Source organism: Alexandromys fortis, unplaced genomic scaffold, assembly GCF_014885135.2.
Source record: "Alexandromys fortis isolate MF-2015 unplaced genomic scaffold, M_Fortis_MF-2015_v1.1 scaffold_458, whole genome shotgun sequence".
In the NCBI taxonomy this organism is placed as follows: Eukaryota; Metazoa; Chordata; class Mammalia; order Rodentia; family Cricetidae; genus Alexandromys; species Alexandromys fortis.
Window position 1 is genome coordinate 8,460 of NW_026068426.1, and position 14,064 is coordinate 22,523.

At 49.0% G+C, this 14,064-nt stretch overlaps 1 protein-coding gene and 1 long non-coding RNA gene across 2 annotated transcripts; one reads left to right on the forward strand and one right to left on the reverse strand.

The window, feature by feature from the left end:
• Positions 1–6: 6 nt before the first annotated feature.
• Positions 7–14,001, forward strand: LOC126495679 (uncharacterized). The gene is made up of 3 exons (XR_007590210.1): positions 7–416; positions 10,680–10,839; positions 13,267–14,001. It is a non-coding gene; the product is annotated as an uncharacterized lncRNA (long non-coding RNA).
• Positions 5,438–9,657, reverse strand: LOC126495676 (H-2 class I histocompatibility antigen, L-D alpha chain-like). The gene is made up of 8 exons (XM_050133280.1): positions 9,507–9,657; positions 9,032–9,301; positions 8,549–8,824; positions 6,651–6,926; positions 6,408–6,524; positions 6,195–6,227; positions 5,999–6,046; positions 5,438–5,858 (listed from the first exon to the last, which is right to left on the reverse strand). Exons 1-8 carry the CDS (start codon positions 9,577–9,579, stop codon positions 5,854–5,856), a joined length of 1,098 nt encoding a protein of 365 aa, XP_049989237.1. The 5' UTR covers positions 9,580–9,657; the 3' UTR covers positions 5,438–5,853.
• Positions 14,002–14,064: the final 63 nt, after the last annotated feature.

Sequence of the window (14,064 nt, forward strand, 5' to 3'; positions counted from 1 at the left end):
GCGGTGAGACCCCGACCCTGCTCCCGGGACCCCGGGCAGGAGCGCGGGCCGGGAGGGGAGCAGGGCGCGGGGCTCGGGTCGCGGGTGGGGAAGGGGCGGGAGGGTCCGGCTGGGCCACGCGGGGACGCGGCTTCCCCGGTGCCGCCCCCGCCCTCCCCGCGGAGCCCGGTTCCCTCCCGACCCCGCACTCACCCGCGCGGGTCTGGGTCGGGGCCAGGGCGGCCGCCAGCAGCAGGAGCAGCGTGTGTGGGGCCATCGCCCCCATTTTAGCTCCAGGGCGACTCTGACTTCCGTGATTTGGGACTTTACAGCCGGTGACCGCGGTGACGCTGATTGGTTCTTCGGGATCTCGTCACCCAATGGGAGTGAGAAACGCAAACTTGTCATCAGTGTCCGGGCAGAAGGACCTGAGCCAGGTTAGGAGCTGGAGAAGTGAAACCGGGGACAGGGGAATCCCCAGCCCTGGGCTTCCCCACACAGACCTCACCCTCCTGGGGACTAAGACTTTGCCTGAGCCCTGTGCTGCGGGATGGGGCGCTGTGTGTCATGTTGTCTCTGAGCCGCCTAAGGACAACTGCTCCTCAGGTTAGTCAGGATGAAACCTAAGAGCATGAAGTTTCTAGAGAAAATACACAGCACTTAAAATGAATGTTCAGGGAAACAGGTGTTGTCGGAGTCCTGGAGGGTGCGGGACTGCTGTGGACACCGGCATCAGGAGGTGACTGGGGATTTTACAGCTCTGATTAAGCACTTTTGACACACTGTGTCATATGTGACTCTCCCTGCAGGAAAGAGGCTCTGCTCATCTCTGCTTTCTCGTTCTACTTCAGTTATGTGTGTCTGGGATTTGAAGACATCAAGTAAAAATTCAGACAAACAAAAACTGTATAAATACATTTTTTTCTCCAAACTATTGAACACTGATGAAATGTCAAATACCAGTATATACCTCTGTCATGAGAATGACTCTCTGTCCAGGAACTCAGAAGCCAACTGTTATCAGATCCAGGGTCCCAAAGTCTGCGACAATCATCTCCCTCATCTCATCAGCTCATAGAGTGAGAGTGAAGGTCAGAGATAGATAGATAGATAGATAGATAGATAGATAGATAGATAGATAGATAGATAGATAGAGGGAGGGTCACAGGTTATGTAACTTCAGCCACACTGTCACCATTATTCTCTTTATTATTAGTTCCAGTTCCTCTCTGACTGTGGTTTATTCACTAAAGCAGCTGCACCATGGAAGTGTGTGCACACAGGGAAACGTGGAGTGTAGACAGGGTCAGTGCCCTGCTGTATTTGGTCTCCACAGAGGTCTCTTCCCATGGAGAAGGGGTCTACTGTGCTGAGTCAATGACCCAGGTCCACAGGGACAATTTCAAGTTATGGAATGAAGATCTGTGTAAAACACAAGCACCTGGAGCCACAGATGATCATCTGGGAAGAAACACTAGGAGTCTGAGTGTAAGCACAGGCTGTGAAGACAGGATCCCGAGTGAAGAGGCAAAGTCTCTGTTTACAGTGAGATCCCTGAGCATCAGGTTTGGCAGTGTGAGCCGCCCACTGCAGGTGAACACAGGAGCCTGGTCTCTATGGGACTCTGTGTGGTGCTTGAGGCCAGCGCCTCTGCTTTTCTTTGTTTCTTTCTTTCTTGGAAATTTTCATACCAATCCCAGTTTCCACTCCCTTTCCTTCTCCTGCTCACTTGGCCTTTCCCCCTTAACCCATCCCCCAACCACTCCTCAGGAAGGGTAAGGCTTCCCATGGGAAATTAACAAAGTCTAGCAGGTCACTTTGAGGTATGACCAAGGCCCTCTTCACTATGGCTAGGCCAAGCAAGATATCCTTTCAAAGAGAATGGGTTAGAAAAAGCCAGTTCAAGCACTATGGCATGGGAGGATGGGTTGATAGGTAGAGGAACAATCCTTGGCACTCAGACCACCATAACCTGCTCCTCAGGATCCCAGCAGCTCTTCAGTTGACAAGCCAGTGTCTACTTGATCTCTCAGCTCTGTCCTGTCTTGTTAAAAAATGCTCTGTGAACAAAACTTTTAGCTGTTTCCCATTTGGGAGTTAATCCTCATTTGCTTGCTCCTAATCATTTATGGCAAATAAATTTTACCCATGTTCTGTTGAAGGAGCTGCGGGTTGCGTTCCTGCCACCCGGCCCCGGCCACCTGGCTAGCTTATGCCCTGAAATTACAACACACAAACTGTATTCATTTAAACACTGCCTGGCCCATTTCTATTAATGTGTGTAGCACCGAGGTGCGCTTACTGGGAAGATTCTAGCCTACGTCTATCCTGGGTCGGAGCTTCATCATGTCTGCCGGGGAGAGAGGGGAACATGGCGTCTGAGCTCACTTCCTTTTCCTCCCAGCATTCTGTTCTGTTTATTCCACCCACCTATGTTCTAACCTATCAGGGCCAAGCAGTTTCTTTATTAATGACCTTCCTCCATCAATGTTCCTTCTTTTGGGCTTATGCAATATGTTCACGTAACCGTGGATACATATTCTCATCTTATTTTTGCCTCAGCCCATAAAGGAGAAAAATTATGGGATGTTAGAAGTCACTGTCTCTAGACTTTTGTCTACATGAGAGTTCCAAAAACTGTAAAAACTGGCAATGGGCCAGCCTACACCAGCACTGGCTTTGCTAAATTTTGTTCTGAGTTCTCTATTTCTCATAAAACAGGAATACCTTATAATCCTCAAGGACAAGCTATAGTGGAGCGAGCACATCATATTTCAGTGGCCTGCTCTCGAGATATCTTAAAATAAAGTCTTAAGGACCCAGCATTGAGATGAAAATGATTATGAGCTTTTTTTGTAGCTTTATAATATTTTTGACTAACTGTACAAATTTGGCGAGTAAGCTGATCAGCCAATGCATTCCCCTTGCTCAAGAGACCAAAAAGGCCAGTATGATCCTACAAATGCCCTATGTAAATGGGAACAGATCGGGTCCAAAGCAATGTCTGAATAGCCAATGACTACATCTGGACTCGAGATACAGAGGCAATATAAGCTGTAGTCTTCAAAGGTGCAAGAAATTTGTTTATAATATTAGCATATTTTTTAAGACCATTGTACAGCTATCAATTTAGCCACCTGAGCAGATTTAGCATCAACAGGCTGAATATCAAAATCTGGAGGGGAGGTCACTACAGCTCTCCTGGTAGAAGACCCATCAGTAAACACATTCTGTGCCCCTGCCAGAGCCTGTAAAGGAATAACTTTGGGGAAGCAGACCTGGTGATTTTTGCTGCCCAAAAACTCCAGTAGTTCTATGCTGAGAGGGAAGAATTATCAACAGCAGCGGCTGACTATAGTCAGTATAATGAATATGAGCAGAGGGAAGCTTTTTTAAATTAAAGTAATACATTGCCTTGACTGAGATGTCAACTTACAGAAAGAGGTTGGATCTGGATTCCCCTGCAGAATGTCAAAGAGTAGTTTTAAGACTCCCATAGGAATTCACAGACTGGGCCAGACACAATTGAGGTCTCCAAGCATTTTGAAAATTATTTAAAGTTTGTAATTTATCTAAGCAAAGAGTAACTTTTTGTGGTTTTACTCCTGTCTGCAACAGCTGATGCCCCAAATACTGATATGGAAACTGTTGTTGTATCTTTTCAGAGACAATCATCAACCACAGAACTATCAGCCCCTGTATCTGGAAGGCCTTGGAACCTTTTCCCATGACAATTATGAGCCCAATGAGCTCCCTTTTGATATATTGGGCAAACACCGGGATTTTTCCTGGTCTGACTAACCCTTTACCCACAGGGCAGTTCCTTTTGCTGTGTTTCTAGTTGTGGTGTGGCTCAGTCCTAGCACACACTTTTTACGAAGAGCTTTCTGCTTAAAATAATATTTTATTTTTGAGACAGGGTTTCTCTGTGTAGTTTTTAAGTCTGTCCTGGAACTCCCTCTATAGACCAGGCTGGGCTCAAGCTCACAGAGATCTGCCTAACTCTGCCTCCCAAGTGTTGGGATTAAAGGCACTAGCCACTAATGGAGGATGGTCATTGGTTAATTAAATAAAGAAACTGCTTGCCCTGATAGGTTAAAACATAGGTGGGAGGAGTAAACAGAACAGGATGCTGGGAGGAAGAGGAAGTGAGCTCAGACTCAACAGCTCTGCTCTCTGGAGCAGAGGCCATGCTTCGCTCTCCCAGAGACACGCGATGAAGCTCCAACCCAAGATGGACGTAGGCTAGAATCTCCCCGGTAAGCCACCTCGTGGGCTACATAGATTATTAGAAATGGGCTAGTTCAGGTGCGAGAGTTAGCCGAGAAGAGGCTACATATTATGGGCCAAGCAGTGTTTAAAAGAATACAATTTGCGTGTTGTTATTTCGGGCATAAGCTGGCAGGCGGCCGGGGTGCTGGGGACGCAGCCCCACCGCTCATATTTCAACAAGCCACCAGTGCCCAGCTTTTTTTTTGTTGTTGTTGTTTAAAGGCGTGTGCCACCACCACTCAACTACAAGTGATTTCTTGCTAGTACTGTTTGTACCATATATCTGTGTGGTGTCCATAGGGGCAATGAATGTCATGGAACAGGAGTTAAGGATGGTTATGAGGCATCAGGTGGGTGCTGGGATCTGAACCTGGGTCCTCTGCAAGAGCAGCAAGTGCTCTCAAGCCCTGAGTCATCTCTTCGGTCCCTGGATCATGGTTTTTAAAAAAACATAAATCTCAAGTAGACCCAGCCTGTAAATCCTTGGGTCTCCACTGGAGGCAGCACCAGGATTTCCAAAGGCAGAGACAGAGAGGGAGAGGGGACCTTGCGCAGAAAACAGATCCAAAACACAGATCTGACAGGAGACCCTGTGGATCCCTTCTCTCTGCCCATCCTACAACCCGGGTTAGATTCTGATAGATGGGAAAGGAGAGAACCTTCAGGGAGGGGCCTGAAGGGAGGCAGGAGCTCAAGAGACTGAAGTTCATGTTCTTATCCCACAGTCTCCTGAGTGCAGGAACCTAGTTGGGCTTTGAGGGGATGAGGATGGAAAACAGCTCTTACTGCTGTCACTCAGGGACCCCACAGGATAATGAGGCAGACACCACTCACAGGAGCAAGAACAGGCCTAGTCCTTCATACTAACTAAACAGATAAAATAAACACAGAAGACAGGGGAAAGAGTCATAGCCAGGACAGCAGCCCTGACTGTCACAGCAGCCCTGGAGGCTCATAATCCCAGGGACAGGACGAGGCTCTGGCCATCCCAGTGTCCCTGTGATCACAGATGTCAGCATTTGGTTCTAAGTGATGAAGACAACAGAGTCAGGAGGTGACAGAGCTGAGGAGTGACCTTGTCAATGCCAACAACGCACTGAGCTCCACCTGGGCACAGCCCTGTTCTCACTCAGCTCCCACAGCCTCATCCTGTCCCACCAGATGCACACAGCATAGTGAACACAGATTCTGGGAGGTTCTCCACGCTGCCATTTATTTCCTCCATAAACGCTACCTCAATCTTTCATTTTACCGCCAATCAACCTTTGAGATCAAGGACATTAACAATCAAGTTCACATTCAGATTCTTATTTTCAGTGGGGAAGTCAGGGTTGCAGCTCAGGACAGCATGGAGGAGACAGGATGGAGATGTCCCCTCCTGTCTGCAGGAACAGGAAGGTTGGCTGTAGAAGAGAATAGGGCAGTGCAGGGATAGGGATAGGTGGGCAGGGGTGGGCTGGGCTCCCCAGTTCTTCACACTGAGCACATAGGATCACAGGGAACATCAGACACTATTGCTGAGAGTGAACTGAGGGGCTCTGGATGTCACAGGAGAGGCCTGAACACATCGTCTGTCACTCCATCCACACCAGGCAGCTGTCTTCATGCTACAGAACAAGAGTCATGAACAATCACTGTGAAGACAACATCCCCACAACCCACCACTCACTCAAAGGTGATGCTGCAAGTCCCCGAAACCCAAAAATGTTTCCTCTGCCCCTCCTCAAGTCAGGTTCCAGAGGGTTACCTTTACAGTCTGGAAGAAGCACATCGGAGCTCTGAGCACTATCCCTGCCTGAGGTAAAAATATATGTATTACTGGGAAGGCAAAAACTTGGCCCCTAGAACATTTGCTGAAGAAGCTATTATTTATTGCCAGAGCTCCCCAAATACACCAGCTTCACCCCACAGGCCTCAGGGACAATCCTGCCCCCCACTCTTACCTGGAGCTGGAGCATAGTCCCCTCCTTTCCCACCTGTGAGAAGAAAAGCTGTGAGAGACCATGGAAGTCCCTGACCCTAGGAAGCTACCAGAACTGACAGCAGACCCAGCTTAGAGACAGGAGCAATGAGGGGTGTGGATGTGTTTCCCATTAATGAGGCAGAGATTCTTCTAAAAGGGACAGAGAGAGAACTCAGACCCTGCCCTTTCCTACCTGTGTTTCTCCTCCTCTTCCTCACAACAGTCACCACAGCTACAATGATGGTCACAGCTCCAAGGAGAACCAGAACAGCAATGACTGCCATGATGGTGACCGTGGACTGAGGAGGCTCTGGGAAGGGAAGGACAGGAAGGGAAGGTGAGGGTCATGACCCAGCTCTCAGCCCTGACCCTGCTCAGGGTCTGTAGAAGGCTCCAGCTTTCCCTGACCCCAACTGTGCACCCACTCCCTCCTTACCCCATCTCAGAGTGAGGGGCTCAGGCAGCCCCTCATGGTACACATGGCATGTGTATTTGTGCTCCTCCCCAGAAGGCACCACCAGAGATGCCCACTTCTGGAAGGATCCATCCCCAGAAGGTCTGGTCTCCACCAGCTCCATGTCCTGAGTCTGTTCCTCCTCCTCCCTCTGCCAGGTCAGGGCGATAAAGGAAGGGTAGAAGCCCATGGCCCAGCACCTCAGGGTGACTTCACCTTTAGGTCCAGGATGATGGGTCACATATGCCTTTGGGGGATCTGTGTGGAAGGGTTAAGAAATCCCACAATTAACAAGATAAACTGAAATCTTCAAAGATAAAGTTAAATCAATGATGACACTGAACTATGTGACTGTTTGTACACTTCTGTCATCACACTAGTGACTAGGTAGGGCTGGTCCCTTTGTCACAGAACTGCAGTTTCCTGGAAGACCCAAAAGCTAAGAGGGAATACACATGAGCCAGTAGATCAACATGGTCTTCTTTTGTGACATTCTGTAGCATGAGTAATGTAGGAAAAGGATGAAGGAATAGAAAATAATTAATTTACATATGTGATTAAATTCACATAAATATAAGATATTAAGAAGAAGGAGGTACATAGGTGCCACCAATTCTTCTGCCACCATTGATGCACAACCATTGTGGCCATCTTGCTCACCAGCATTTACTGTCTGACCAATAGAACAGCCATCAACAAAATGTGTATCACTATTGGGTAAACCTCTGACCCTCAGCCAGAGGAAATGAATCTCGAAGCCACGCCTCTGGGGGGGACAAGATACCAGGTATTGTCACCCAGGATCCCTGAAGTGTGCTGTGGAGCCCAGTGTAGCACTCACTGGGACACAGCAGTGCTCACAGGGTGTGAGGATCTTCCCTGTCACTCCAGTCCTTGAGGTGCAGAAGACCCTGTCTCTGAGGAAGTTCAGTTCCTAATTCACTAGGGCAACACTGTAACTTGTTGGGTCAGAGGGAGAGCAGGGTCTTCTGGATGGTTAATTTTGGTTGAAAATATAAGCTCCCTGAAATCTTTCTCGTTTAAAGGGAACACTGACTTGCTCCAAAGCTATGGAAAAACCGTGTCTCCAAAGGGGTGGGAGGAGGGAAATACCACTACCACCACCACCAACAACAAAAGAGCCTCTGATTTAACTTGTCTAATTATCCAGAGTGTGAGTCCCCATGGCACCTGTGGAGACAGATACACATAACACAACGAGAGGGTGAGAAGAAATACTGTCCCAGTGAGAAAGAAAAACTAAGTTAAAGGAAAATGACGACCTCGAAAATAAAACAAAACAAAAATATGAAAGAAAAAAGAAAATAAAAACCCCACAATTTGTTCAGGGCTCCACGTAAGTTCCCACGTGACCATTCTAGGAAGACGTAGAATTGGGGTGTGGGAGGGATGCAAACCTCAAACACAGGAATCTGGGAGAATGTATTCTTTGGAAAGTTCAAGAAACTGGGGGTAGCAGCCTTGGGTAGGAGAGTCCATTTCTCCTGTCAGGTGAAGGAGACTCCAGTCTTGGTGTGTAAGGGCTGACACACTCAGATGACAGGACTCAGTGTCCACAGACACTAAGTGTGGCAGAGAACACGGCCTGGGAGAGGCCATGGCTGACAGGGGCTGCAGACTGAAGGAGCCACTGTTGGTGATGTCGGGATCCTCTCTCCTCCCTCCTGAGACAGATGTGGAACTGTCCAGGGAGAAGGCTGAGCCCTGGGAGGTCAGTGCGGTCCCTGCCATGCTGGATCAGGAGACCCAGGGACCCTGTCTGCCCTCAGAGACAGGGGCATGACCCCAGTGAGGGTTTCCTGTTCCTCAGGACTGAGCCCAGCCCGAAGCAGAGGGAGGAGTTGCCCGCGGCCCCGCACCTGTGCGCAGCAGCGCATCCTTCCCGTTCTCCAGGTATCTGCGCAGCCACTGCACGCACTCGTCTTCCAGGTAGGCCTTATCTCTCTCTGCACCACCATCCTGCTCCCACTTGCGCTGGGTGATCTGTGCCGCCGTGTCCGCTGCAGTCCACGTCGTCAGATCGTCGTTCAGGGCGAGGTAATCGTGGCCGTCGTAGGCGAACTGTTCGTACCCGCGGAGGAGGCGCCCGTTTGACCCCACCTCACAGCCATAAGTCACCTGGAAGGTGTGAGAGCCTGCGGGGACCCCACGGTCAGCCCCGCCCACTCGCCCCGCTCCGGTCACCCACTCCCGCGGCCCCGCCCTCCTGTGGACTCTAAACCGAAAGGGAAACCGGGTCCGGTCCCCGCTCTCCTCCCGAACCTCGGACCTGGGACCCGGGGCGACTCCGGCCCGCGCGTGGGGACGTGGAGGGGTCGTGACCTCCGACCGCGGTCACTCACCGCCCTCGCTCTGGTTGTAGTAGCGGAGCAGGGTCTTCAGGTTGTCTCGGAAAGTCTGCTCTTGTTTCTTGGCGATCTGTGTCGCCCTCTCCCAATACTCCGGCCCCTCCTGCTCCACCCACGGCGCCCGCGGCTCGGCCTTCGGAGTCTCCGCGTCGCTGTCGTAGCGCGCGAACTGCGTGTTGTCCACGTAGCCGACGGAGATGAACCGGGGCTCCCCGAGGCCGGGCCGGGACACGGCGGTGTAGAAATACCGCAGCGAGTGCGAGCCTGGGGGCGGCGCGCGGTGAGACCCCGACCCTGCTCCCGGGACCCCGGGCAGGAGCGCAGGCCGGGAGGGGAGCAGGGCGCGGGGCTCGGGTCGCGGGTGGGGAAGGGGCGGGAGGGTCCGGCTGGGCCACGCGGGGACGCGGCTTCCCCGGTGCCGCCCCCGCCCTCCCCGCGGAGCCCGGTTCCCTCCCGACCCCGCACTCACCCGCGCGGGTCTGGGTCGGGGCCAGGGCGGCCGCCAGCAGCAGGAGCAGCGTGTGTGGGGCCATCGCCCCCATTTTAGCTCCAGGGCGACTCTGACTTCCGTGATTTGGGACTTTACAGCCGGTGACCGCGGTGACGCTGATTGGTTCTTCGGGATCTCGTCACCCAATGGGAGTGAGAAACGCAAACTTGTCATCAGTGTCCGGGCAGAAGGACCTGAGCCAGGTTAGGAGCTGGAGAAGTGAAACCGGGGACAGGGGAATCCCCAGCCCTGGGCTTCCCCACACAGACCTCACCCTCCTGGGGACTAAGACTTTGCCTGAGCCCTGTGCTGCGGGATGGGGCGCTGTGTGTCATGTTGTCTCTGAGCCGCCTAAGGACAACTGCTCCTCAGGTTAGTCAGGATGAAACCTAAGAGCATGAAGTTTCCAGAGAAAATACACAGCACTTAAAATGAATGTTCAGGGAAACAGGTGTTGTCGGAGTCCTGGAGGGTGCGGGACTGCTGTGGACACCGGCATCAGGAGGTGACTGGGGATTTTACAGCTCTGATTAAGCACTTTTGACACACTGTGTCATATGTGACTCTCCCTGCAGGAAAGAGGCTCTGCTCATCTCTGCTTTCTCGTTCTACTTCAGTTATGTGTGTCTGGGATTTGAAGACATCAAGTAAAAATTCAGACAAACAAAAACTGTATAAATACATTTTTTTCTCCAAACTATTGAACACTGATGAAATGTCAAATACCAGTATATACCTCTGTCATGAGAATGACTCTCTGTCCAGGAACTCAGAAGCCAACTGTTATCAGATCCAGGGTCCCAAAGTCTGCGACAATCATCTCCCTCATCTCATCAGCTCATAGAGTGAGAGTGAAGGTCAGAGATAGATAGATAGATAGATAGATAGATAGATAGATAGATAGATAGATAGATAGATAGAGGGAGGGTCACAGGTTATGTAACTTCAGCCACACTGTCACCATTATTCTCTTTATTATTAGTTCCAGTTCCTCTCTGACTGTGGTTTATTCACTAAAGCAGCTGCACCATGGAAGTGTGTGCACACAGGGAAACGTGGAGTGTAGACAGGGTCAGTGCCCTGCTGTATTTGGTCTCCATAGGGTTCTCTTCCCATGGAGAAGGGGTCTACTGTGCTGATATATTTACCTAGGTCCACACGGAGATCTCTAGATTATGGAATGAAGATCCGTGTAAACACAAGCACCTGGAGCCACAGATGATCATCTGGGAAGAAACACTAGGAGTCTGAGTGTAAGCCCAAGACTGTGAAGACATGATCCTGAGTGAAGAGGCAAAGTCTCTATTTACAGGTGAGATCCTGAGCTCCAGGCTTGGCAGTGTGAGCTGTCCACTGCAGGTGAACACAAGAGCCTGGTCTCTGTGGGAGTCTGTGTGGTGCTTGAGGCCAGAGCCTCTGCTTTGAAGAGAAACATCTCTCCACTGCATCCCTGTTGACTGAGGTTTTCTGCCCCACCCGGTCCTTGTCCTGCCTGGGTCCTGCAGTTGTTAAGTCCCACAGAAATCACACAGAGGTCTACATTAGTTATAAACTGATTGGCCCATTAGCTCAGGCTTCTTATTAACTCTTATAACTTATATTAGCCCATTATTCTTGTCTATGTTAGCCACATGGCTCAGTGCCTTTTTCAGCAAGGTAATCACATCTTACTACTTCTGTGGCTCGGCAAGGACTGCAGAGGAGTGGGCTTCCACCTTCTCAGAATTCTCCTGTTCTCCTTGACCCGCCTCTACTTCCTGTCTGGTTGTCCTGCCTATACTTCCTGCCTGGGTAGTGGCCAATCAGCATTTATTTAAAATATAATTGACAGAATACAGACCATTCTCCCACACCACTTCCCCCTCTTTTTTTTTAAACAAAGGAAAATATCCATAGTCCATTTGTTGGGAATGTGGGCATAGTATTTCCTGCTGGTTGGGGATGCTGATAATCTTATGGGGACCTATAGAAAATTTAGAATTATGATCAAGTCCTGACTGGAGTATCATGTGAGGCTTGATCATTTCAGGCAGCATCTTGAATCTGTTCTGGATGTAGAACTCTGACATCTGGGCCATCTGTTCCTACTAGAGATTTCTCAGGTGGTCTTCCTTGATCAAACCTGATTTTTCTTAACTCAGAATGAATCCACAGCCTCTCATTTCCCATGGAAACAAAAGCAAATGCTCTTCTCCAGAGTAGCATACATTTTTACTTCAATTTTGAAGTCAAGGTATTTTTTAAAAACATTTATCTTGGGTTATTTCAGCAGCATTTATAAGCAAATATCTTTTAGCAGCCATTGCTCCTTCCTCAGCATTCAAACAATTCAAAAAGAACATAATAACATACAGTATCCAGACTCTGTATATTTTTCATCTTTATGTGGCTTTATTTTAACATCTATTTCTTTTATTTTTAATTTTTGGCTTTTTGAGACAGAATTTTTCTGTGTATCTTTGTCCTGGAATTTACCCTGTAGACCAGGCTGTCCTTGAACTCACAGAGCTCTGCCTGCCTCTGTCTTCCAAGTGGTGGGATTAAAGGTGTGTGCCACTATACTGAACTACTCTTTTTTTTTTTTTTAAGGACTTTAACCTTTTTTTTTCTCTCCCAAGCCTGGATATATTTCTAAACACAGTAAACCATTTAGACTTTTTTTTTTTGTCTTTGAATCTATCTTTGCTGTATATCTCTCTCTTTTTCTGACCACATGAGTCTTTAATTTGCTAAACGATATGGCTAGGATTAAAGCCATGGCTTTGAAGGCTACATCCAGTCCATTCCTTAGCTTTCTGAGATTCCAGCCTCCTGGCTGAGGTACCGGCCAGAGCCATGTTTATTTCCACAAGTCTATGGCATTTCAGGGTCCCTTCCACAAACAGAAAGCATGTCATCAATACCATGTAAGTGTTTCGTGGCAGGACCTCTTTAAAGAGCTGCAATGTTTTGCAGCTAAAGCTGAGTCAGGAAGCCTCTCTTAAATGAGAGCCATGTATCTAGAAAGCAGAACCCACCTGAGAAAATGCTGTTATCAATAAACCATGCTTAACACTATTCTTTTCTGTCTAGAATTACTTCCCAAGCTCTGTCAGGCTTTATGTGGATGTAGTCGTCCACATGTTGGGCACCATTTGTTGACTGAGGTTTTCTGTCCCACCCGGTCCTTGTCCTGCTCAATTCCTGCAGTCATTAAGTCCCACAGAAATCGCACAGAGGTCTACATTAGTTATAAACTAATTGACCCATTAGCTCAGGCTTCTTATTAACTCTTACAACTTACATTAGCCCATTATTCTTGTCTATGTTAGCCGCATGGTTCAGTACCTTTTCAGCAGTCAGAGCTTATTAAAAATATAATTGACAGAATACAGACCATTCATCCCAACCCGCTTGTTGTTGCCATTGTATTCCCAGAAGAGACTTTTCTTCTAGAAGATCCAGGGTCTGACTATGACGAGAAAAAGAAAGAGGAAGGGTGGTGGAGAGAATGAAATGAGTCTGACCTGTAGGTCTCTCCTGGATTTTGGTTTGTTTCTGTTTTTTTTTTTTAAGACAAGGTCTGTCTCCACAGCTCTGTCTGTTGTTGATCTCACAGAAACCCCCCTGCCTTTGCAGCCTACGTGCTGGGATTAAAGGCTGTGTCACCACACTTGGCTTTAGTTAGTTTTCTATGACTGTGAAAAGACACTGTGAACCCCAGCAACTTATAAAAGGATATGTTTTATTTGGGTTTAAGTTTTCAGAGACGTTGAGTCCAGGATGCCAGAGGAAGGTATGGTGGCAGGAACAGCTGAGAGCTCACATCTTGATCCACAGGCAAGTGTTAGAGACAATGGGAATAGTGGGAGTCTTTAAAACCTCCATGCCCAGCCCCAGTGACACACCTCCTCCAACAAGGCCACACCTCCTAATCCTTACCAAACAGTTCCATCAACTGGAACTCAAGTATCCACCCCCTGAACCTCTGTGGCCATTCTCATTCAACCCCCCACAGTATTCAGTGTGGGATGTCAGATGCCCTGCAAGGCTCTGCAGATGTGTCCACTGTGGTCTGTAGACAAACACCGTCAAGCAGGAGGACCCCACAGCACTATGATCTCCTCCTTTGCTTCTGTCACCTCCTGCCCAGTCCTCTGCCTTCTCCCTCAGGCCTCACCCCAGCAGTGCCCAGCACCCCTGACTCCAGAGCTCTGCACTAACACTGTCTCTTCCTTTGCATCTAGTTTCTCTCTGTGGTCAGCCATCTTGTCAGCCATCTTGCTGTGAGCCAGGCTGTGTGGTTTCCTTATGTAAAAGCTACAATAGGGGCTGGAGAGGTGGCTCAAGGTAAGGAGCACCTGTTGCTGTTGCAGAGGATCTAGGTTTAGTTCCCAGCACCCACATGGTCCTTCACAACCATCTGTGACTCCAGTTCCAGGGGATCCAGTGCCTGGTGCACCTGCATACTCATAAGCTTAAAATATACATCAAATAAAAAGAAAGTTAAAAATACATTTTTCTTTTCTTTCTTTCTTTCTTTCTTTCTTTCTTTCTT

Coding starts and splice junctions, on each gene's coding strand:
- LOC126495676 (XM_050133280.1), bottom strand. CDS start 9,579: ATGGGGGCGATGGCCCCACACACGCTGCTCCTGCTGCTGGCGGCCGCC. Junction 6,927..8,548: donor GGATGCGCTGCTGCGCACAG/GTGCGGGGCCGC, acceptor CCTTCCACACAG/ATCCCCCAAAGGCATATGTG. Junction 6,525..6,650: donor GCCCCTCACTCTGAGATGGG/GTAAGGAGGGAG, acceptor TTCCCTTCCCAG/AGCCTCCTCAGTCCACGGTC.